The sequence below is a fragment of the Eleutherodactylus coqui genome, chromosome 12, assembly GCF_035609145.1.
Source record: "Eleutherodactylus coqui strain aEleCoq1 chromosome 12, aEleCoq1.hap1, whole genome shotgun sequence".
Lineage (NCBI taxonomy): Eukaryota > Metazoa > Chordata > Amphibia > Anura > Eleutherodactylidae > Eleutherodactylus > Eleutherodactylus coqui.
Genome location: NC_089848.1, coordinates 82,369,824 through 82,395,404, shown reverse-complemented (window position 1 = coordinate 82,395,404; position 25,581 = coordinate 82,369,824). Strand labels below are relative to the sequence as shown.

The window sequence follows — 25,581 nt, the reverse complement described above, 5'->3', positions numbered from 1 at the left end:
CACATATTTTGGCCTCTGCTTTTGCCAGCTCCGGAGACACTCCTTAAATTCTAAAGCCAATTTTTTTATTAGATAGTATAAAACAAATCCATTTTGCAAAAGGAAGGAATGAAACCAGAGAGGCTTTGCAGTCAAAGGTTAATTGTGTGATTGTATTTTAAAGGTGCAATGTGAGATAATCAAAGTGATTCCTCAGCGTTCTCCACTGAAGGTCACAGGCGGAAGGTAGATTTATGGACGGGGATAACAGGCTGCAACAAATCAAGAGAGCAGGGCGATGTTATTTTTTGCTGTGGGCCGGACACTGACATGAGCTGCATCCAGCCAAGGTGATTCTAAACCATTAGTAAATGGCATAGTAGCATTCTGCGCTGCGAGAGAAAGATTTGCAATGCAAAATGTATATACAAAAAAGATGTCGAATTTCCATGTTAGTGTAAGAATATAGGGATAAGACAACACTGATGACAACCTAGGCTTATACACAGATGGCTCGATTTACATTCCTCGATTTGTTACATTAAAACAACTTTGTGCAGGAATAGACCTGAAATAAAGCAGCGGCCCTTTACCTGTCTAGTATAATACTAATGGGAGGAAAGGCCTGGCCTCTAGTCAGGACCTCCAGCCATGGCTGGCCTTAGCTACGTGCAACCTGTGTGCTTGCACAAAGTGTTGGGCACCCACTTGTAGAGGAAGCACCAGGTAAATGTAGGCTGGGGAAAATCAGCCCCATTAGGTCCACCTGGCCAGATGATGTTCTTCTGTGAAGTAGCGTCTTATGGAGCTACAGGAATCATCCTCCTCTGTGCAACTTCCCCACCACAATGATGCTCTGAGGTGCCACTGTCAGCCCAGTGATGCCCCCCACAACACGATTGCTTAGTTTTTGTTCTGTATTTATGCTAGGAGTTTGGTTCTGTTGCTGTATTTATACTATGAGCTTGGTTCCGGTGCTGTATTTATGCTATGAGCTTGGTTCTGTTTATTCCCTGATCTGTTCAGGTGTGGATATGCTGCCATCTAACTGCTTTATGCACAGGCAAAATAAAGGCAGACTGCCTATCAGAGCAATTTTTTTTTTTTCTTATGATGGGATGGGGGCACCAAATATATTGCACAGAGGGTGTCATTTAACCTATGGCCAACATTGCTTTCAGGAATTAACTAGAGCACATCTCTCTTTCAAGGACCCAACATGTGCAGACCTTACACTAAGTGCATTTTGTTTTCAGTGGGTACCATGTAATGCTTCGTTTCACCTGTGGTGGCACTGCAGAAGAAATGAAAACTTATTTTTACGGTACATTCTACCCTAATAAGTATTGTCCAAAGCCAAGAAGTTTTGCTTTACTTGAGGCAAAACAAAAATCATTTTTTTGGCCCAGCCTTGTATCCCAATACTTTAGTCAAGGCAGAGTGACTTGTTGGCACACCCCTCTAATAAGGAATGCCAACTTTACATAAACTGAACTCCTACTTAATACGCAAATATAATAATAATAATAATAATAATAATAATAATAATAATAATCTTTATTTGTATCGCGCCAACTTATTCCGCAGATCTGCAGTAGCTTACCTGTGGTCCATTGTGTAGGTGCTGTCTGGGATCGACTGGGATGGCGGAAGATGTGTAGGAAAGAGACGTTCTGCTTTAGGATTCTGTGCTGTGTTCGGTGATGCATGATGTAGTGGGGACACTGGAGTGCTTGAAGGGGTTGGGGGGTTAGAGGGCCTCATTCCAACTTGTGGTTTCTGATCATAGGCACTAAAAAAAGAAATGTACAACAAAGATATATTTTTTTTAATGACAGTCTTTTATGTTAACAAACATATGAAACCGGAAACTGAAATCAGAGATATTACAGTGCAATATCCTTGGCAAAACAGACCAGTGCCCCTAGTGGCAAAATAAGGCATCCAATTTCATCCAGGGTTGGTTATCTACCAGAAACTAATTGTAGCGATTGGACCTTGTCCCTTGATAGAAAACAAGTGCATCTTTATTGAAAAAACAAACTTCCATAGTAAGAACTGCTAGATAAGCAACTTTTGGCTAGTTCTCTAATGTTTAAGGCAAGTCATCAATTTGGTCACAGCTTCAGCTTTGATAGAGTTTGAAATCCAGCTTTCCTTCGCTTCAGAATATAAAGTCTCCACAAGTTCGCACATGCAACTCCCATGTCATCATATAGTTGGCAGATTTGCAAATCTGAACCATAGGAAAGTGAACAGTCAATAGGGATGCCATAACAGTGCTTACAAGAGTTTTACTGAGCAATTGTGGCATCAGACTGAACTGGGTAGACATTTGTCTTTTTCAGCCTAGCATACTATGTTACTTTGTTACCCTCATTAATAGCCAGAGTGCAGTGCTTGTAAAGAACATATTCATATTGCACAGACAATCCATTAGTTCCAATGAGAAGTGTGCAATGCCCCATTTCACCTGTGGAGGCACTGCAGGGAAAATTAAAATTGCTGCCGGAATTTTGGACAAGTTACAGCAGAACGCTAGTTATTAGAAATGAGCGAGTATACTCGCTAAGGCACATTACTTGAGCGAGTAGTGCCTTAGCCGAGTATCTCCTTGCTCATCTCTAAAGATTCGGGGGCCGGCGGGGAGCGGCGGGGGAGAGCAAGGAGGAACGGAGGGGAGATCTCTCTCTCCCTCTTTCTCCCCCGCTCCCCACCGCAACTCACCTGTCACCCGCGCCGGCCCCCGAATCTTTAGAGACAAGCGGGGAGATACTCGGCTAAGGCACTACTCGCTGGAGTAATGTGCCTTAGCGAGCATACTCGCTCATCTCTACTAGTTATCCTATTAGCATGTTTACCATGTAAACGATCCTTTACAAATGACCTGAGAGAGCTAGGAAAAAAAACAAACAAAAATCGGACCCAAGGACTTCAATTTGCCAGGGATATTTTGTTACAAGGGGATTTTCTAAGAAGGGAAAAATTAAGCAAGTTTAACAGGCTATAAAGTAACAGATGTCCTTGTTACATTAGACATATTTACATAGCAACTGAAGGAGAATCATGTGATCACCTATGTAGCCTACCTACAAGTCACAATACGTTCTCCTCTGGACGAGCAGTGCAATGTAAATCACTTTAAAAGCCTGTCTGGTCTATGCTAAACAAAAATGCATTACAGTAAGGGGGAAGAAAAGCAAAGGTTAAAAAGCTCCCTGTAAACACTTCTGCTGAAAAGCATTATTTTTCATCTAAAGGGAACGTAGAGCCAAGAGGCCCCAAAACAGCCCCATAAATTACACAACTGCCATCCAGAAAGACCTGTAAATTACCAAGGTGTCTTAATATTTTTAGACAGCGATTGTGAATTCATCGGCTTCGTTTGCATAGCACTCTACCAGTAACGGATGTCTGACGTTTCATGCAGAGCGCTTTTTTTTTTTTACTTTTTTTCCCCATTTTTTAATTAAAATTTGTATCTTTCTAGGCATGTAACTTCTATATATGTTCATACACTTCATGCAGTTGTTGAACTGCCAACATGGGACTGTTGCTTACTTGCCATTTATTTTCTACAACGGTGACTGAATTTGTGCTTTGCCCCTTTAAGGACGCATTTATAAAAATCGGTAACCAATCCCATCACAGCCTTTGCCGTAAACTGAAACCCTCAGTTGGCTCCCCTTAAAAAGTAACTTTTACTGATATGTAATAAAATATATTATGTATCAATTATGTATCAAAGTTACTTTTTGAAGGGAACACAACTGAAGTTTCAGCTTATGGCAAAGCTGTGATGGGATTGGTTAACCCCAGTGGACCCCTGAGCCCCCCAAAAATTTTCGTTTACATTTAGCAGAGGGTTAAGGCAGCAGAAATGCAGTGCTAAGCTCTCGCTCACGACCTGAAGGTTGCAAGTTCAATCCCCGCCAGGTTCAGGTAGCCAACTCAAGGTGGACTCAGCCTTCCACCTTTCTGAGGCCGGTAAAATGAGTAACGCAGCCTGGTGGTGGGGTAATAAATAATTAACCTGAAAGCGCTGCGGAATAAGTTGGCGCTATACAAATAACAGTGACTCCAGTTTAGCTATTGCAGTTTATGGTAGTCTGAAATCCACCACCTATCTCATAGGCTGAGATATATGCAGGTTTGGTGCTGCAGCTCTACTTCTTCTCACTGGCTGCTATGTCTAAGCAGAAGCCCAGCAGTACATAGAAAGATGATTTACATTAGAATGATTATACACAATAAAGCTAAACCTCCAGAGAGAAAGAGAAAAATGATCCGTTACTGCTGCTCAGAGGCTGCAACTTGCATGCAACTCCCTTATATACAATTACTTTTTTAGCTAGCTTTATAGGAGGGGCAATATGAAAATAAAACAAGAGTATTTTATATATTACTGTTAGATTGTAATTTATAATATGAATACTTGGAACCCCAGAACCAGTTTCAAGGACTATAAACTGTACTGGGACATAGCAAAAGTCGGTTAACCGTCCTAACCAAGCTTTTGAAAATAAAATAAATCTTGGTATTTGTATAGCGCCAACTTATTCCGCAGCGCTTTCAGGTAATTATTACTTATTACCCCCCCCACCAAGCCGGGTTCTCATTTTACCGACCTCAGAAGGATGGAAGGCTGAGTCAACCTTGCGCCGGCTACCTGAATCATGTGGGGATCGAGCTTGCAACCTTCAGGTCGTAGGTAGGAGCTTACACTCTGCGCCACACAGTTCACACATCACTATTTCTCAGCTATCTTTGTCAGTTATTGAAGTGCTTACCTGACATTGTACAGGCACTTTTCTCCATAGCTGAACTTAAAAGGCTGTTCCTGACTGCATGCGGTGCTCAGTTCAGAGCAGGGGCTGTGAGGCTCTTTTTTAATTTTTAAAGGAACACCGTGAAAAGCCACTAGGAGAAAAAGAATGAGAAATAATTCACAAAACTGGTAAATGCAATGCATTATGCAACTACATTCAGCAAAATAAGACTGACAAATATCACATGGCTCGTTACATTAAAGGTGAAGGTGTATAGCTTTATTTTAAATATAAAATAGTAATTCCTGGTTATAGAGCAGATTATTTTTTAGCTTTTCCACAGAAGAAGACATAATAAATGACATTTCTCCATTTCAGCTTTGCTGTATAGATGAGGACAGAGTCGTCAGAGTCATCTTATTGTCATTAGAATGTGACTCGTTTAACGATAAAGTTCCATTTTACTGCTGCAGGTCTAAATAAAGTAGGATAGTATCACACACACACACACACACACACACTATTATATATATATATATATATATATATATATAGTTCTATATGCAGCTTCCCTGTCACCTCTTGGTTAGGGGCAGTGCTCATCTCTTCAGGTAGGCTATAAACATCTACGGATAGTTTTCTGCCCATTAACACTTGTTTACTATAACTACTGCAAAGCACACATACAACCTATACAGACAATACAGGAAGGAATTGGGCATCTCCAATGGGATCATCCTTTGAAAATTTTTGTTTTTTAAATTAAAGGACCCCCCCCCCCCTACAAAAAAAATCTTTATAAATGTGAAGCATTTATACAGTCAGATTTATACATGGTTAGCCTACAGGCTATGGGGTTTTAAAGCATTAAGATCCTCACTTGACACTTAATAACATAATAAAGTTACGTCAGTGACTCGTGGACTTAATAGAAGGCGGCTTTAAGCCTGGTGCAGTTAATACATGCATCTCTCCCATTGAGTAATAACACCGTCATGTCTGCCAGTCAAATAAGCACTGGCACAAAAAAAAGACGTTGTCTATGATTTTTATAGAGGTTTTAGGACAAATATTTTCAGACTGTAAGGTTTTGTATGAGAGTGATCTATCCGTGCTGACTTATAATGGAGGTCTTATAAGGACCCAAAGACCCCCTGCAGATGGTAACACTCCCTTTCATTATGTACTATAGCGCTTTACTGTGCCACCTTACATTACTGTGTTATTACTCAATTAGAGAGATGCAACTATAAGTCTTGTGCGGAAAGCTGCCTTGTATTAAAAGGGATTGTACCAGAATATCAAGTTCTCTTCTAACCAGAGGATAGGGGATAACTTGCTGATCGGTGGGGGTTTTACCGATAAGACCCCTGCCGATCTAGAGATTGAGGGAGAGGGGGAAGCAACCCTGTCAGTGACAAAGTGAGGTTACTGAATGGAGCACTGGTCGAGCATGCACAGCCAATGCTCTATTCATATCAATGGGATTGTCGGAATAGCTGAGCGGGGTGCTGCTTGGCAGTCTCAGCAGTTCCATTGCACTTCTAGCGCTCCCATTCAGTCTCCTCCTCACTGTGGGGGTGTACAGTAATCCCGCAGTGAGAAGGATGGGAGGTATGGGACCCCTGTTCTTGAGACCACCACTGATCAGCAGGTTATGACTTATGCTATGGATAGGTCAAAAGCCTGGAATACTCCTTTAATGGACAAAAAAATTGCCCCTAGCTTAATAAAGTCTCCATGAAGAGAAGAGAGTTTTGTTCCTGCCTCACAGACCTAGGAGTGGCAGGGAAGCTGCATGCACAGCCTTTTGTATGTATACTATATAGTGTTATTATCCTGCTTTTTTCAAGACCTGCAGCAGTAAAACAGAAATGTTCACCATCATTAAATTGGTCCCACTATAAAGATAAGATGACTCTGTAGACCCTGAACCCATCTATACAGCAAAGTGGAAAAGTGGTTACAGTTTGGGGGCCTAGGCAGTGTAGAGAATTAAATTGCAGTGTTCCTCCAACCTCTGCCTTGTGATCTGAGCTGGACGACAAAGAGTTATCCTGTTGAAAAATGAACAGGTGCAGATGGTCAGCTAACAGGTTCTTGTAGCATTTACCATTCCAGAATTGTGGTATGATGACCAACAGTCCAAAGCCATGCCAGGGAAATGCTACCCAGACCACAAACACCACAAGCCTGTTGAACCCCAACGGTGCACCCATGGGATATGGCTTCATGCTCTAACTTCCCCATTGTTGTACTGCTGGGTCAGTTGGTCCACTGGGGCACATCATTGATGAGATACCAGGTGTGCCACCCAATACTTGCCTCTATGATCAATTACACTTGACCTGCCACCCGCTGTGTGATCTTCTGTTGGATGTCTGCCCATGGTTCAACCAGTCTGGGTACACTCTTAAAACTGTGGTTTGGGTACAGTCAACAGGTGCGACTGTTTCAGAAATACTGGCACCACTCCAGGCACAACAATCTGCCAGCAGACAAAGTTACCATTTTACCCAAGACTGCCAAATTCATTTCTGTTGCCCAGAGGAGAGGTCAGCACATTATCTGAGAGCAGATTGCCATGCTACCATCATGTGGCACCACATTACTGATCCCAAAAAGCCACGAGCCAGCTGTTCCTAATGCAGTGATCAGTGTATTCACATGATATATCAATGCTTCTAGGGGTAAACAGTTTATTAATACGCCATCAGTTTGTAGCACACGTCTCTGGTTCCACACGGTGGGCCAATATATGCTTATAGTTGCCCCACTGCACATTCATATCACTGAATTCTTTATTTTTTGAGTCCTATGAATTTAGTTTGACACTACTAGAAACAATATCAATATATTATTCCCCATCAGATTTGGCTTTGCAGAGCAATTCTTCCCTAGAACCAATGCTCTATAATATGGCGGCATGCAGAAGGGACTTTGTGTGCCAGGGCTCAGGCTCTGTGCACAAGACTTAAAGTGATTGTCTAAGATCAGAAAAAGATGTATGCCGTATTTCTATATCAATGGGAGTGATGCATTCTATTACCCTTCAGGCTCCTCATGGTCATCAGGACTGGAAGTGTAATGGGAGGCATCGCACACATTGATTTCAATGGGAGTGAAGCTGTCTATTACACTTCCAGTCCGGACCACCGATGACAACATCTGACCCCACCGCACTGACAGCAAGCCGGAGGATCAACTGATTTGAGGGGATCCTGAATGACGAATCCCAACCAGCCAGCTATTAATGACACAACCTATCCTGAAGAGGTCATCAATACTAAAAGCCTGGAATGCCTCTTTAACCCATTTACGACCAGCCACTGTATATATACGGCGGCTGGTCCTGGGCTTAGAGGACCACCGATCGTAAAAATACGGTGGTGCTCTAAGTCTCCTGGCTCTGCAATCAGTCAGAGGCAGGAACGGGTTATCAGCTGTCAGTGACAGCTGATAACCTGGAGCAGAAGGCAGGAGGGGGTTTTAACCCTTCCTGCCTTCTGCTTCCCCGATATACAGTGCTCAATGAGCACTGTCTGGGCAAAGTGAAAGTTCTTTCACTACGGGAGCCTCGGGGGGTCATGTGACCTCCCGGTATTCCCTGCTACTGCAGAGCTGGAGGGTCAGACTTAGACCCTGGCAGCTCTGCAGGTGACTAATGTCACCACAGGGGTTGCTTTCCCCTGTAACTAGGGCTCCTATGGACGCCCCAGCTACAGTGGGAAAATGTCAAATAAAGTTAAAAAAAAAAAAAGTGAGTGTCCCCCAGAGGTCTTATATGACGTCATGGGGGACATAGATAGTAAAAAACACAATTACATAAATAAGTAAAACAAAACAACAGAATAAAACAACAATACATACAAAACAAAGAGAATAACACAAAGCAGACGCCAACAAAAACCGTCGCCGTATGCGCCCTGTAAACCAAAACCATACATACTATATATCAAAACGTCCAAAATAAATAGAGGAACCCATTTCCATACTTTATTTTAGTGTAAATATGAAAATAATTTTTTTTAAAAACTATAAATGTTTAAAAAAAAAAAAAAATCATTTTTTTTAGCATTTTGCCCCCAATAAAACTAAAAAACGGGAAAAAAAACTCAGTGAAAAAGATATTAAAAAATAGTCCTATATGTCACGGAAAAAAAAAAACGCAGCAAAAATAATTTTGATAGCTAAAGGGAAAAAAATGGAGCAGTAAAACCGCCACATGGGTAAAATCCCTAAAAAGTGTCTGGTCCTTAAGGTACAAAACAACCTGGTCCTTAAGGAGTTAAGCTTGACCCCTATTCCTACACCTATTGTTTCGTATGTTCTACAACTGCAGAGAGGTAGAGGAGGAGTAGCCTTCAGAGTTCTATGAATTGTGAGATTTGACAGAACCAAACCAAGTAAGGTTTAACAGACGAAAAAAAAATCCAATAAAAATATGCATAAATATTACATCAACAAATAAAAATCATTATTCTTAAAGGGAACGCGTCATCTAGATTTTATTTGCACTAATTAAAACCAGATAGTAACAGATAACCCTTAAATGATCTGGTTTTATTTCCTGAATGTAGCTTGTCATATTTTCTGTATATGGCTATGGGGACGGCCAGCTTTCCCGAGTTGCTGTTAACACTACCTCAGAATTTTACTATATAGTAGCCAGATGGACCATATGAACCTCGAGTATGGAGACCACTCACTGACCTCTACAATAGAGTGTTGTGGCCATGTGCGGAGAACATTCTGCAGAGAGGTAGGAGGAGGTGAGCTATACCCCTCACCTATTGTGAATGGTGGTTCTTCTGCTATCTATACGTATAGATGGGACAAATGTTAAGGCCCATTCACACAACGATTATCGCTCCAAAGACCTCTTTTGAGTAATAATCATTGTGTGCATTTACACGGCAAGGTGATCGCCCAAATTCGCTCAAACGGCAGTGTGACAGTTTTGAGCGTTCACTTTGCATAAGTGTGTAAATGAAGGCTCACACTGTATGTAGAAGACAAGCGGGACCGCTATCTTCCGCATACAGCTATTGTCTTCTCGAAGTGCTCAGCTAGTATACAGCTGAGCGCTCCGAGCGGGGTATGCAGAACACAGCTACTCCTGCTGTGTTTTCAGAGCGGGATTCCAGCTGAAACAACAGTATCAGCGGTTTCCTGCTGAAAACTCAGCGCGCGGTCCTGATAAGACTCACCGTTGTCTTTCAGCTTGAGTGAAACTATAATGAAAACTGCACGATGGCCGCGCGTTTAGACCCAACGATCCTCACTCAAAAGACGGATTTGAGCGAATTTTGGGCGAGAATAGTTGGGTCTAAAGGGGCCTTTACCTTGCTTTAGATAACACAGACAGAAACTTATCTTAACTCGTTAAAAAGCTGCCCTCTTATCTTAACACAACAAATCCATGGTAAAGTAGGTAAAGGTAAAGTATAGTTCCCCGATGCATGCCCCGAGTCATGACCGACCCCTAGGGTTAAAATAGAGAAAAACTGAATACTCACCTATACCAGTGGCTCTCCATTCAGCACTGCAGCTCCGATGCTTGCCGCAGCGGGTAGAAGTGGCGTGCGGTCATGTGCCCTTCACTGTGCACATGACCGCTCAGCCAATCACAGGCTTCTGCTGGAGGGCATCAGTGGTTGAGCAGTCACGCATGCAATGAATGGCATGTGCCAGCCTACTAGCCACGACTTCCGGGTGTCGTGCAGCGCTGCAATGCTGGACGGGGCGTAATACATTTTTCTTCGTCTTAACCCTTTAAATATATATATATTTTTTGTTGTTGGTCAACCCTCGGCGATCCTAAAAGGCGAGCTCCCTCCATGTTTTTTTTTAAATATCCCACAAAAACCTTTTTAACATAAAAATCATATTTAAACATTAGGTCATTTGGCGTGTAAAAAAAGGGAAATCTCTAAATCTCTAGCATTAAAAATGGATGCGTGTGGTAAAGACAACAAATCCATAACACGGCCCTGTGCATGGGAGGCATTGTCCGCAGCCATTCTAAGACCGACTGCTTCCTTAACACTGGATGAGGTCTGCGCTGCATTCTTTCACCATGTGCTCAATTCAATATCAATTAACATTATACACCATCCACATGCATTTAGTCAATTCTGCCAGTATGGTCAGTGAACAGCAAAGAGGACAATTAGATTATTTCATTTCCTGTGGCAAGAAATCCCATATGGATTATACAGTGAAAAATTGCTCAATACAAAATCTGTTTTGTTTTTTTTACTATGTAGTTTTTATATGGTTTTTTTTAGTCATATGAAGCGATTTAGGGTATGTTCACACATTTTTGCGTATATTCCTTACCCAAAAATGCTTACAATTTGTGTCCCATTGATTTGTAACAGGAAATTGTGTCCCTATCTTAACAACGCATTTTGGGCCAATGGGTATTTAAAATAGTTGTCACTTTTTTCAAGCCAGTTTTTTTACCATAGACATGAATGGGATTTCAAAATATGCATCAAATGCAAAAACGGCGCCTGAAAACCAAGAGTGAATGTGTGTTATAGGTGTAGATCGGCAGATTTTGATGCAGATTTTTTCAGCCCCATCAAATCCGCCGTATGAGACCTCACTCGTTTTTACTTGTGTATGTTACCTGCGTTTGCGATCCGCATCTATATAGAACCAATGCTTTTCAATGGTATCACAAAAATGCGCAGCGATCAATATAGGGCAGCGGATTTTAAAACGCAGGGAACTGCGGCATCTCTCTTTTTTGGATGTGAAACACCTGGATGCTGTTGCACCTTGTGCTCAATAGGGCCAACGGTGGCAGCGCCGACCCCACTGAGAACATACAGTGAAGATCGCGATCCTCTGGCACAGCTGTGACACAGGAGCACGATGTTCTCCCATTGAATTCAGTGAAGCTGACGCTGCAGCCAGCTCCATTGAAAGCAATGGGCTGCCAGTAAGCCCTGGAGTGATTTTTGGGGGAAGGGCTTTCAATATAAGCCCTTCCCTGAAAATCATCCCCAAAATAGGTTTAAAAAAAATAATAAATAAAATGGGAGAACATTGCGATCCTCTGCTACAGCTGTGGCAGAGGATTTCTTCATCTCCATGTGGAGTCCCATTGTCACTGGACAATTACATGCCCTAAAGAATGTAATGGTTAATTCAGTATGTTTATGAAAAAAATTACACCTTAAGAAAAAAAAAATCCTTATAAAAAATGAAATAAAAATGACAACCTAAAAATGAAGAAGTAAAATTTTTTTTTTTAGATATTTAGTGAGTTCACACTAACTTTTTTTGGATGGATCATGTTTTACAAAAAACAGAAATGTACAAAAATGGAACTGAAAACCAGAAATTATAGTATGCTTTCCGTTTTCTTCCATTTCACTCCCATGCTCAGAAATAAAACTCTATACAACAATGAAGAGGAAACAATGCAAGAACCGAAAATTTGTCTTTTTCCCCATTTTTTGAACTGAAAACAAAAGCACCGCATTCTGCGCTTTTGTTCCAGTGTAAAAAAAAAAAAAAAAAAACGGAACGGAGATGGAAAATTGAGAAATGGATTAAAATTGAAGGTCTTCAGTTCCAATGCTTTTTTATAGGCCGGAAAACTGAAATGTTTTCCTTCCGTTTTGCTGATCCCACGACGGAGCAGCTAGACGGAAAGCAAAAACGCCCAAGTGAAATCAGCCTTTTAGCTCCATGAAGACTGTATAGAGCCATGACTGTGTACCCTGCATTTATGCGTTAGTCTATTCTTACGCCTGCTAACGGCTTCCATATTAGATTAGTTCACTAGCACTGCGCTGTTATATTGTAGAGATGCCTGCAACAGGTTTGTGCACCAGCTCAAAAGGGGTTGCAAAAAACCCACATCTCACACGAGCGGGTCGGATTCCGCGGAAAGAAGACCCACAGTGGATTTCAGCAGTGAGCCCAGCCGGTGTCCCTGCATACCTCCCTAGACTGTACTGCGGATGACCCTGGAAGCTCGCAGGAGGTCATGTACAGTACAGGGTTTTTGGATTTATTTGTATTTACCGCGCCCTCGCTTATCGATGACGCGGGTACCCACAGCCGTAGGCAATGTTAATTGCTTATGGGCTGCAGGTTGGATGGCCTCCATTGATGTCAACATCCGCATGAATTTGGCGGCAAAATAGAGCATGCTGCGATTTTTCTTCCTCTTCCGGAATACGCAATTTGTATCTGTGAGTGTGAACGAAAAAAAAACAAAAAAAAACGAAAATGCATGCCTTTCGTGCAGATGGCGATCGCTGAATCTGCAATACAAGTCCACCTGTGTGAGCCCGAGCTAAAATTAACACAAAAACACACAAAGTAGTGAGCATGGCAACCTTGAAAATAGGTGATTCAGGGCCTCTATTTACAGGTGGCCGCAGCGATAGTGCGATCCAAATCAAGATTTTATATTATGACATCACTGGGCAACTAAGAACTATTAATATCCTTAGTTAGTCAAAGTTTAGTGACATCACGCAATTAGCCCACAGCAACACAAAGGTTTCACTAGAACTGCGCCATCATATGAGTAACATAGTAACATAGTATGTAAGGCCGAATGAAGACAATGTCCATCTAGTCCAGCCTGTTTATCCTCCAGTGTTGTTGATCCAGAGGAAGGTAAAAAACCCCAAGAGCAGAAGTCAAATACCCCTTTTGGGGAAAAAATTCCTTCCCGACTCCCTAATGGCAATCAGACTGTTCCCTGGATCAACTCCTAATAGTTCCTACCTGCCTGTAAACCCGGATTAACAATTAACCTAAGCGTAGTTTCATATAGTTTTTTTTTGTTTTTTTGTTGTTTTTTTTAAGGCTGCAGTTTTCGTGTCCGTTTTTTGTGCAGTTTTTTTTTTTTTAAGCAAACCCTGAAATGAATCTGGCAGGAAGGAGAAGCAAAAGTCCTTCCTTTTTATTTCCCGTATCCTTTGAATCCATTTCTGGCTTTGGATCAGAAAACTACAAAAACAGAGACAACCGGTGTTTGAAAGCACCCAAATGGTAAAGCCACACAAGCACTTTTTCTGTCCAACTTTCGGACTAAAAAAAAAAAGTCAATCCAAATTCAGATGTAAATAGAACACATTTATATCAATCTGAATATTCATGTGGGCTTTTTTTTTTTTTATTTTTACTCGAACAGTCTGAGTGAAAAAAAATAAAATTTGCAGCCTGTCCTATTTTGGTGTGATTTTCCTACAAAGATCGCCCACTCAAGTCCATGGGTGCTTTTAAAAAATGGATTGTACTCGTGTGGTGGGAGCGGGATCTGTTTTTAACACATGCAACCTGCATAAAAAAAAAATAAATAAAGAGGACCAGGAATCGCAGTGCCTTTTTTGTGTGTTTTTTTTTAACAAACGTTACAGACATTGTGCGTAAAAATCGCAAAAACACAAGAAATTGAACAAAAAATGAATAAATAAAAAATCTGACAGAATTTTCAGGACTGAAAAAAAAAATAGCCAGCCCAATACGTAAAAACCTAAAAAAACAAAAAAGGCAAAAATATGAAAAAACAAAAACATAGCAAAAAGCAGAATTTAAAATAATTTCTCTTATGTGCTAATATGATAAAAGGAAAAAGCAGCTAATGAATGTTCCTATCCTTGCCAACTCTGAATGTTGAGATGGAAGACAAGGCAAGATGAGTAGGCTGTTTATTTTAAAGGACTTTTTTTTTAAAAAAAAGGAAGAAAAACTAAAATGAAATGAAAAAGGGAAATGATGAAAAAGCAATGTCCTGTATATCTCTACTAAACAGCAAAGATAAAAGTTATATATATATATATATATATATATATATATATATATATATATATATATATATATATATATATATATATATATATATATATATATATATATATATATATATATATAATTTTACCAAAAACCTGTACATCTGCTATAAGGCTTTCTTACAGCTTACTGGCATTTGCACAAAAAAAAAAAAAAAAAAAAGCTGCATATTCATTTTCTGCTCCTTGCTTTACCTTCCCACATGGAGTTGGTGCATGTAAAAGCCTGTTAAGTACTAAATTATTCCTTATCAAATCACCATCATCTGGAGTCATGATCAACACTAATTAAATTAAACTCACTGAACACGGCTCCAGCCTGCTGCCTGCGATATACATTTTGCTTGCACGCCGTAAGAAGTTAAAAAAAAATCTTTAATGCTTATGGACTATGCTGTATCGTCTAAAGTTTGAAGATTGTGAAGCACTCAGCATTAGATACTACAGTAACACTTCATCATAGATGCTGAGTAAGGATAAGTGATGCTAAAACGACTTACATTATGCCAATCCTGCAGACTGAAGGCCGACCATCTGACCGTCAGCCACAAGAAGCAGCTATAGGATAGATCGTGTGCGGATTTAAAAAGACACAAAAGCAGTTTGTTTCTTAACTTTTCACCATTAATAAAAAGGGCCAGTACCATCAATGGTTTTTGGAAAATATGAACTTTTTGGAGACTACCAAGTCCCCCTGGAATGATTTGACTCAAACTCAAATGTTTGAAGACACTGGGGCTTCGAGAATTAATTTTGACATCACTTAGAAATGAACACTCCAGGTTACAAAAAATTGATACACTGTGTTTAGAGTTGAGCGAACGTACTCTTCCGAGCTTGATGCTCGTTCGAGTATTAGCATACTCGATGGTGCTTGCTACTCGAGCGAGCATAACGCTGTGCTCGACCCCGCCCCAGTTTTGGCCCCTCCCCGAGGCTGACGTGTCAGATTTGACCTCGCCCCACTGCGCACGTCAAAGGTAGTTTGTGGCTGGCTGGGCGAGGGAGAGGGCGAGGGCAAGGAAGAGGGAACACAGAAAAAAAAAAAGCTTGGCAAGCAGCGGGTCCCATACAAAAATGCTTGAGTCTCCCATTGAAGTCAATGGGGGTTCATTACTCGAATAGAGATCTCGAATTTTACGCAAAGCTCAACTCGAATAATGAGGACCCGAGCATTTTGGTGCTCGCTCAGCTCTAACTTTGTTATGACCAGTACTGGGGCCTCAGGGAGATTGTGCAAGACACAAAGATGCCCCCAGACTCAGAGCTAGGTATGGCACACTGTATGAGTTTTGCCTAGAGTTTTGAACATATATATCCTGCTTTTACCTCTTCTCTACAAGGAGCGATTACAGATGACTGAGAAAGTAAGTGGAAACTGCTCACTTGCCAGAGTCACTTGGTATAGAGCTCACGTAAAGACCAAGCGACTGTTGGCCAATTTATAGAGGCAGTTGTTCATCTACGAACAACTGCCTGTTTATTGTGAATGGAGGCGGGTGGCTGGAAGAGATCTCCGCTGCGCTCTGCCTTGATTCAGTGAGTGATCGTCACTCCTGTGTTAAAGCACAGGAGCGATAATCGCTGAGATGACTGTCGGGTGCTTGAGCACCCAAGAGTCATCCCATGTAAATGTAGCCATAGTCTAGGAAGCAAAGATGTATCCAATATGAGATTGGTGAGGGTGCCACTTGCAGAACCCAAAACGATGAACAGAACGAAGGGGTGGGGGTTCTGGAAAGCAGAAACCCTACATTGTAGTTCCCACATACCGACATCCATAACACTGTTGCTGTACCTGGTGCTACACCTCAACTATGTTTCACTTTAATGCTTTGACCTAGAGTACCAGGCACGAACGAAATTTGGAGGAACTTTGCTGTATCGGGTACTGCATAGAGCGGTGCTCAGTTCAGCTGCTATTCTAACCTCTAGGATAGGCCATCTAGGGTATATCCTTCAAAGACCACGCTTCGTGGGAAAACATGCAAGTAAAAATTAATGTTCATGGTTTGCCAGTTGCCACCAATGAGTTTTTAGGGCTCTTTACAAAATTGGCTTACAGGGTAGCTTCCTATAGGTTTTGGCCCACCTTTCCCAGAAGAACAAATTTGCAGTGTTAATTAGTAGAGATGAGCGAGCGTACTCGCTAAGGCAAACTACTCGAGCGAGTAGTGCCTTATGCGAGTACCTGCCCGCTCGTCTCAAAAGAGTCGGGTGCCATCGGGGGGCGGGGAGCGGCTGGGGAGAGCGGGGAGATCTCTCTCTCACTCTCTCCCCCCATCTCCCCCCTGCTCACTCCCGCAACTCACCGCTCACCCCCTCCGGCAGCCGAATCTTTAGAGACGAGCGGGTAGGTACTCGCATAAGGCCTTAGCGAGTACGCTCGCTCATCTCTATTAATTAGTCAAAAAAAAATTAAAGAGCTGCTAGATTGTCACCGGTAATTACAACTGTTTCAATATCAGAAAACTAGCTAAAGCAGCTTTACAATATGTGGAGGAGACCACCAAGCAACCTCCCATATGTCAGCTTTCTGGAGCCAACGAGTCAGACATAGGGGAGGGGGATGAAGAAACAGAAGTAGATTTTTAGGTTCTGGGGAGGAGTTACATGACATTCTAAACCTCCTGCCTGTAGCATATAAACACTGAAGCAGGACTCAGTCCATACGCATCTCCTCGCTCCTCTTTCCTCCCAGCCTGTACAAAGGACCATCGTAGATTGTAAAGAACTTCCCCACTGCAGCCATATCATGTAAGGACATGTGAGGACAAAGCCGCAAGATTTCAAAGATGACTTGCTGAGTTATCAAAATTTCACCATATATGACATGACCCAGGTGTGTAGCTAAAGGCTCATGGGCCTGGGTGCAAAAGATAATCTTGGGGCCCCAACTTCTCTTTTTGCACCTCACTTTTTTGTTGCTCAGCTCCTATTTTGGGCCCCCAAAACATAGTGTAAGAGTGAATCAGGCATAATAGGGGGCCTTAAAAATAAAAAAAAGTTTCCTGCACACAAAAAACACTATTGAATAGCGTGAAAGGGGATAAAGCAAATAAAAATAGCACTCTATAGACTATTTTCATACTGAGGCCTCATTCGCACAGTTTGGCTGAGACTTTTCTTATGCCCTTCCCTATGCATTTTCTTTTAGGTGTTTATTATTTTGTGATTTATTTTTTTTACGTTATTATAAAAAGCACAGTATTGCATGACATTTAAATCAACTGTCTCAAAATTTAATTAGTAAAGCTGACAGAAAAAAAAAAATTACTTAACTGCACAGAACTCACTTTATTAATGTACTACAGTCCATTACTCGGACTTTCCTATGTTGGAATGCCAAAAGATGTAAAGCATGGCCAACTATCATTTTTCTTTATTACACAATGAGCTTTACAGCATGTCACTTTACAGCAGAGCATGATTATTAAATAACTAGTTTATTGATAAGCACCGTGAATATAACGAAGCACCTGGTCGCATTCCAGAAGCAAAGGGGACGACCCGCATGTAGATAAGGACAACGGTGTCACAAGCTTTTTTTCCAATCTGTCTTCCTGTACAACAAAACAAGACTGAAAGCACTTGACATATATCAGAGGCTCTCTCAGATTGTCTTCCAGTACATTTACCTCTGCCAAACTGGTGCCCTTCCCCCACACCAAAATCCATTACTGAAAGGCCTAATCTCAGCTATCAGCATAGAGTGCCTTTTATGGAGCCATTAAACCATTTTTCTTGTTTACTGTGCCCGAAGAAAGATGTGAATTATGTCTGTGACAAATCTAGCGATAACATTTCTAAACTGCTATTAAAAAACGCACACTAAAAAGTAAAAAAAATAAAAAATTACAAAAAAAAATTCATGATTGACCTTCGCTTAACTAATTTGATACTGTAAAAACTTTCTAAATAAAAAGCAAAAAAAAAAAAAGTTCCAAGTCCTATGAATTTTATTATTCATCCGATCGGCTGAGTATTCCAATCTCTAAAAATATCACCGCCACAAAATAAAAATGTAGTTTGTTCCATTTCAAATTGTTCCATTAATAAAAGAGTTTAAAAATACACATTTTAATACTTCGAGGTTTCGATGACTTCAACAGCCTCCTCTCATGTTGGTTCCTTACAGAAACTACTCACAGCAAGAGCCATTTGCGGTAAGGGGCCTGCCGATGCAGGAGAAACAAAAACATTCAGGCACCCAATATAGTCGTGTGAATAGATTTCCTCATATGAAGGAAATCCCCTTGTTAGGACATCTAGCATAGAAAATAGGGTTAAGCTACCCTCTGGCCTGGAGAAACAAAGTTGGCTGTACCGCTTCTCTGACTACCCGATGCACACTGTACATGAGTAGGCATCATTAATCAAAGTAGGTGTGGTATCTTAGACTAACCAGTGCTGCCCACATGAGCAGTATTGGCCAATCAAAGCAGGATGTAGTATCCTGGACTACAGATACATGCTAATTGTACAGTGTGCATCATGTAGTCAGAGAAGTGGTTTCACTATTTTTGTATCGCCAGGCCCGGAAGATTGGTTTAAGGTCATCTTACATGAGCCAATTCTTGGAAGACAAACATGTTGATTGGTGCTTGTTAGACCAAAAATTGTTCCTATGGGGACGAAAGATCGTTAGTACAATTGTTTGTCCCCATAGGCAGACTGTACATCTCCCTGTTCACATTTTTATGCTTGCTGAACACCAACTATCAGCTCATGAATGAGTACTTCCTGGTTCCTTGGCTGACCTTTGGCCCTTTGGCATGGCCGATTGATGTTCTGAAGAACGTTCATGATTGATAATCGAGCCATCTAAAAAAGGCCTTTTGTTTTTTTGTTTTTTTTTGACGAACTTTGTAGGGAGCCAGGAGCAACAGCTGAGTATATCCTATGTGCCTCGCGACCCCCTGCTGTGAGGCTCACCATAGGGGCCCTGATGTATGATCATATGTACTGGTAGTTAAAATTATGTCAGACATCGCCTACCTACCAAGCAGTGCCAATTCAGATGGCATAATACTAGATGTAATACTTTCTCCACACGTGTGCTAGGGATACAGGGCGGCTTTTGGCTCAACACATGTCGCATGGCCAAAGATTGCACTATAGCCCTACGACATTGCGTCTGAATGCAAGTGAATGCGGTCATGAAGTTTCGATTTTTTGAGATTGTCAAGTTATGGCAACTAGCTAATCATGAAATGATAACATTCACCTATGGCTGTATGCCAGATATTGTGCCCTAAAGATGATGTATAGTCCTAGCCTTAAAATTTCTCTCTATTTTTGAGTTGAACATGGCTCACTACCATTAAAGTTGAATGTAGCTCACAAGGTATAAAAAGTTGGGGATCCCTACTATAGGCCATTTCCAGATGACATAATTCTATTATACTCTCAGAAAAAAAGACTGGGATGCAGGTTTAAAAAGGATTATCCCAACTTTTGTAAAGCAAATCAACAATCATAAGTCTGGTTGCTGCTATCAACGATCAAAGGTTCACCAGGGAAAGTGGTGGATGGTAGCACAATTTTCCTGCAGTGGCCACTACAGGAGAAATGTGGTATCACATACTTCTCACTTCAGAGTGTGGGGTACAATGTAATAGAAAGCCGAGTCAAACTTGTCCAAGCAGGAGCTTTTAAATGTATTTTTGATTTATTACATGTTTATCAGCCTGTCTTTGTATTGTCCAGAAAGACATGTTGCTAGCACATATTTTTGGAGGTAAAGGAAAGTGTTGGGAAATCCCATTCATTTCAATGGAACGTAAACTTGCTCAAGCAGTTCTTAGAGTGACCGTCCAGTCCTGGATAATCCAAGATGGCCAAACCCCTTCTCTGATTGACTACTGATGCAGTACAAATTCACAGTATGCAAGATACTACTAGCTGCTCCAATTTGGCAGTGTGGTTCAATAGTGCGACTATCGATGCAAACTGCGCATCAGGTAGTTAAAGAAGCGGTGCAGCCATCTTCGATTGCAGAGGGTGGCTTTTAAAGCTCACTAAAACACCAAGTTTAGACTTTTTAGACTTTCAGGACTATTGGACAACAGATAAAAAGAAAAATATACCCAAAAATAAATGAAACCCGAGAAAAACTAAAAATACAATTATTTTTTGCTAGCTATTCAATACTATAGAGCAGTGGTGGCGTACCCATGGCACATGTGCCAGAGGCGGCACACAGAGCACTCCCTGCTGGCACACATCACCGTTGACCGCTCACCACGTTAGTGAATACCGGCAGGGGCCACGGCTCCCTTGCTGGTATTCACTTACTGCACTGCTAGCGGCACTGATCCCGGCGCACACTGTGATGTCGGTGTGCAGCCGGGATCCTCCTCCCCCCCTCCCCTAATATCTCCTACTACTAGGTTTCGCGAGAGCAGGGGAGGAGGCATCTGGCAGCACAGTGACGTCACAGTGTGCACCGGGATGCAACAGGATCAGCGCTACTGGCGGCGCGCCGGGCAGAGGAGCAGTGGCGCTTCCATGAGGTGGAGGGGGTAAGTGTATGGGTCTTGGAGGGCTGCTGTGGGGCATCACTATTGTACGGGGGTCGCTGTGAGGCATCACCATTGTATGGGGGACCATTGTGGGGCGTCACTATTGTACGGGGGACCAGTGTGTGTGTGTGTGTGTGTGTGTGTGTGTGTGTGTATGTGTGTGTGTATGTGTGTGTGTATGTGTATGGGGGGGGGTGTCACTATTACCGCTGTTAAAATAGACAGCATGCAGATTTTGACTGCTTTTTGGATGCAGACTTTGCCATAAATAAGTAAGCGGGTTTTGGGTTGCAGTTTTGGCACTCGGTCTCTAAGAGGTTCGCCATCACTGCTATAGAGTATGTGTGTACTTATTGACTATTTTTAGTTTAAAAATTCTCAAACAGATGCAGCAATACTTTGGGGAAAAACAGACAAAAAGCAGATACCGTACATTCTTAAACAGGGCAGCAATAAAAAACTACTGCTAAAGAGGTGGCAGGGAGGAGGCGTTCAGCGCCTCATGCCTCACTGATGCCTTCTGCATCATATGATAGGCTGCACATCGCTCAGTAGAGGTTCAGCCCCGAGAATGGCTGCCTCCAGGGTACAGGCAACATGTGCACTTTAAAGATTACCTGTGTCACTTCCCATATGCAGCAAGTGAGAAGCAGCAGATTACAAGAGACAGAAAAAGACAGATGGTCTTATTTGGCTCAACTGTGCAGCTGTAAAATTGGTTAAGGGCAAAGGTGATCCAGCTAATGATAGCAGAAGGATATTGTGTTAAATCTTAGATCACCTAATTGATTTGCTGTAAGCAAGCAGGATTTTTTGTCTAGAGTGAAATTGGTTAATAACCTGGAGCAACTCAGCCCCTCAAGTTCTTAGTACATAGCACCTTTAAATGAGAGGAGGATAGAGGGAGGGGAGGGAGGGGGGGAAAGAGAGCGAGGCGGAAAGAGGGAGGGGGGGAAAGAGAGCGAGGCGGAAAGAGGGAGGGGGGGAAAGAGAGCGAGGCGGAAAGAGGGAGGGGGGGAAAGAGAGCGAGGCGGAAAGAGGGAGGGGGGGAAAGAGAGCGAGGCGGAAAGAGGGAGGGGGGGAAAGAGAGCGAGGCGGAAAGAGGGAGGGGGGGAAAGAGAGCGAGGCGGAAAGAGGGAGGGGGGGAAAGAGAGCGAGGCGGAAAGAGGGAGGGGGGGAAAGAGAGCGAGGCGGAAAGAGGGAGGGGGGAAAGAGAGCGAGGCGGAAAGAGGGAGGGGGGAAAGAGAGCGAGGCGGAAAGAGGGAGGGGGGAAAGAGAGCGAGGCGGAAAGAGGGAGGGGGGAAAGAGAGCGAGGCAGAAAGAGGGAGGGGGGAAAGAGAGCGAGGCAGAAAGAGGGAGGGGGGAAAGAGAGCGAGGCAGAAAGAGGGAGGGGGGAAAGAGAGCGAGGCAGAAAGAGGGAGGGGGGAAAGAGAGCGAGGCAGAAAGAGGGAGGGGGGAAAGAGAGCGAGGCAGAAAGAGGGAGGGGGGAAAGAGAGCGAGGCAGAAAGAGGGAGGGGGGAAAGAGAGCGAGGCAGAAAGAGGGAGGGGGGAAAGAGAGCGAGGCAGAAAGAGGGAGGGGGGAAAGAGAGCGAGGCAGAAAGAGGGAGGGGGGAAAGAGAGCGAGGCAGAAAGAGGGAGGGGGGAAAGAGAGCGAGGCAGAAAGAGGGAGGGGGGAAAGAGAGCGAGGCAGAAAGAGGGAGGGGGGAAAGAGAGCGAGGCAGAAAGAGGGAGGGGGGAAAGAGAGCGAGGCAGAAAGAGGGAGGGGGGAAAGAGGGAGGGGGGAAGAGAGCAAGGCAGAAAGAGGGAGGGAGGGAAAGCGAGCGAGGCAGAAAGAGGGAGAGGGGAAGCGAGCGAGGCAGAAAGAGGGAGAGGGGAAGCGAGCGAGGCAGAAAGAGGGAGAGGGGAAGCGAGCGAGGCAGAAAGAGGGAGAGGGGAAGCGAGCGAGGCAGAAAGAGGGAGAGGGGAAGCGAGCGAGGCAGAAAGAGGGAGAGGGGAAGCGAGCGAGGCAGAAAGAGGGAGAGGGGAAGCGAGCGAGGCAGAAAGAGGGAGAGGGGAAGCGAGCGAGGCAGAAAGAGGGAGGGGGTAAAAATAGAGTGAGGGGGGAGGGGAAAAAAAGAGCGAGGCGGAAGGGGAAGGGGGGGGGAAGAGATCGAGGCGGAAAAGAGAGGGGGGGGGGAGAGAGGGGAGAGAAGGGGAAAGAGAGGAGGAAAGGGGAGGGGGATAGAGAGAAACAGGGGGAGAGGAGAAAGAGAGAGGGGAGGAAAGAAAAAAAATATAAAGTGGCTGTGACTATCGTATTTAGCTAAAATATAGAAATATATAAGAAGGTTCTAATAATATATATTTTTTAAATGCTACACTATTGTCTTCTGTACTGAGACCATCAATCACTCATATAGGTAATGCTACTATGACCACAGTTCATAAATTATTTATTATGACATACTAAGACTTTTTTTTTTCCCAACACTTGAATCCAAGCCTATTCGGACAATGACCATAAATTAGAGCAGTGTAAACTGTAACACATGCCTCATGGCATTCTGTGGGATAGTATATGGGCTGTGTTAATGGGCTTTGACAAATGATAACACGGTATGAATTACGCATATTCCCATTCTCTATGTATAAACTGCCAACAAGCGACAGCTCTAAACGATGCCAACACCTAGGCGCGCATACTCACATTCTGAAATATTATATGCTCCAGCCTGCAGAAACCAGATTCATAGTCGGGAATGGAAAATTTTAGTAGAAAAACTGTACAATAAACAAAACAATTATTTTCTAAGTGGCGTTAGTCACAATTGATATCTTGACTCCTTTATGTAACAGATAGAGAATCTTTTATGTAAGGAGGAAGTGTTTCCAGATGACTCTTTATAATGAAATACAAGAGGGAAATTAAAAGAAGAAAAAGAAGAAGATCTCTCATCCACTCCCAAAATATTTTGTAATAAATTCCGATTTCAGCCCACTCACCAAAAGCATGTATCTGTACAAACAATACGCCTCTATCATTGGGGCTACAGCTAGAATTACATAAGACTAAGAATGATACCGCAAGTGAGAGCAAACACAAAGTCCCATCATTATTAGAATACCTAGTTACATTCTAGTGTACACACGGAGGAGTATTATAGTAATTCTGTTCTTGCCCATAGGGGGCAGTATTATAATAGTTATATTCTTGTACATAGGGAGTAGTATTATAGCAGTTATATTCTTGTACATAGGGGGCAATATTATAGCAGTTCTATTCTAGTCCATAAGGGGCAGTATTACAGCAGTTCTATTCTTGCCCATAGGGGGCAGTATTCTAGTAGTTCTATACTGCCCATAGGGGGCAGCATTAGAGTAGTTCTATTCTAGTACACAGGGGGCAGTATTATAGTAGTTATATTCTAGTCCATAGGGGGCAGTGTTATAGTAGTTATATTCTAGTCCATAGGGGGCAATATTATAGCAGATATATGGCTGATTGGATTTAAAAAAATTATAAATATTTGCCACTCAGATTACATGTCATGTCACAGATTAACATTTGGCTCAGAACTATATTATTTAGTTCATGTTCACCTTTTTTTAAGCTCAACTATTTATAATGAAGAAAACCTATGAGGCGGATACAAACTCTAAATGAGCAGCAGCTTTAAAACTTGACAGTTTCTTTAAAAACAAAATTGTATTCATTCACACCAAACAGCTTAATTTAATGCAATTTTTAACTTCCCTGCGCTGTAAATGTAAGGTGCATCAGGAATACATCTGCATAATTGAGCATGGGATTGGCAGTAACACCCTCTATGTGACCTCCTATAGGCTATAATCTCTTATTGTTAGTTCAGGATGTGAGAAATGTTTTCACTCTTCAGAATTTGCGATTTGTTCATTTTGGTTTTATCCTTAATATCCCGAAGTAGATCAGATTCACATCAATTAAAGCCTTTCTTTATAGTAAGATCAACAGTATGAAGGTCGTTAGGATGCTGCAGAAGGTCAAACTCCTCACAGGATCAAGGTGAGCCAAAACATTTTTGGGGATGGTTGTATATATGATAGATGGGGAGGTTATATTTATTTTAATGTACAAGTGTACATTTTTATTTATTTCTGTTTACGTAAACCAATGTAGAAGAGCAAAAGGAAATTATACAACAACTGAGCCTTCAAGTCGCATTAGTACAGCACCATGGGGGTCACCATTTCAGATAATGGTGACCAAACTTTTCAAAAATGTGGACAAAAAGTTCAATTCTGTCCAAATTAGTTTAAATCAAACTAAAGCTTCACAGAGCCATAAAAGCTCTGTATAGCACTTTTAGGTTCCCTATGACTTGAGTAAATCCAAGTACATTTGAGCTGTTAAAAGGGAATGAGCCCTGTTCCCGCAGCACCATAAAGATACATATGGTGCTGTAAGGCAACGTGACCGGGAAAAAGACAAAAAGGAAAAAAGTAAGATTTGGACATACCCCTTTC

General features: G+C 42.3%; 1 protein-coding gene across 2 annotated transcripts in view; it reads right to left on the bottom strand.

Moving 5' to 3' along the window:
• Positions 1-25,581, bottom strand: part of ETV1 (ETS variant transcription factor 1) — a 67,035-nt gene that overhangs the window by 21,954 nt on the left and 19,500 nt on the right. For both annotated transcript variants that reach the window (XM_066584472.1, XM_066584473.1), the window contains 2 exons: positions 4,770-4,899; positions 1,583-1,771 (listed from right to left, as the gene is read on the bottom strand). In XM_066584472.1, the coding sequence (XP_066440569.1) occupies positions 1,583-1,771; positions 4,770-4,899 (319 nt within the window). The remainder of the gene's footprint in view (positions 1-1,582; positions 1,772-4,769; positions 4,900-25,581) is intronic.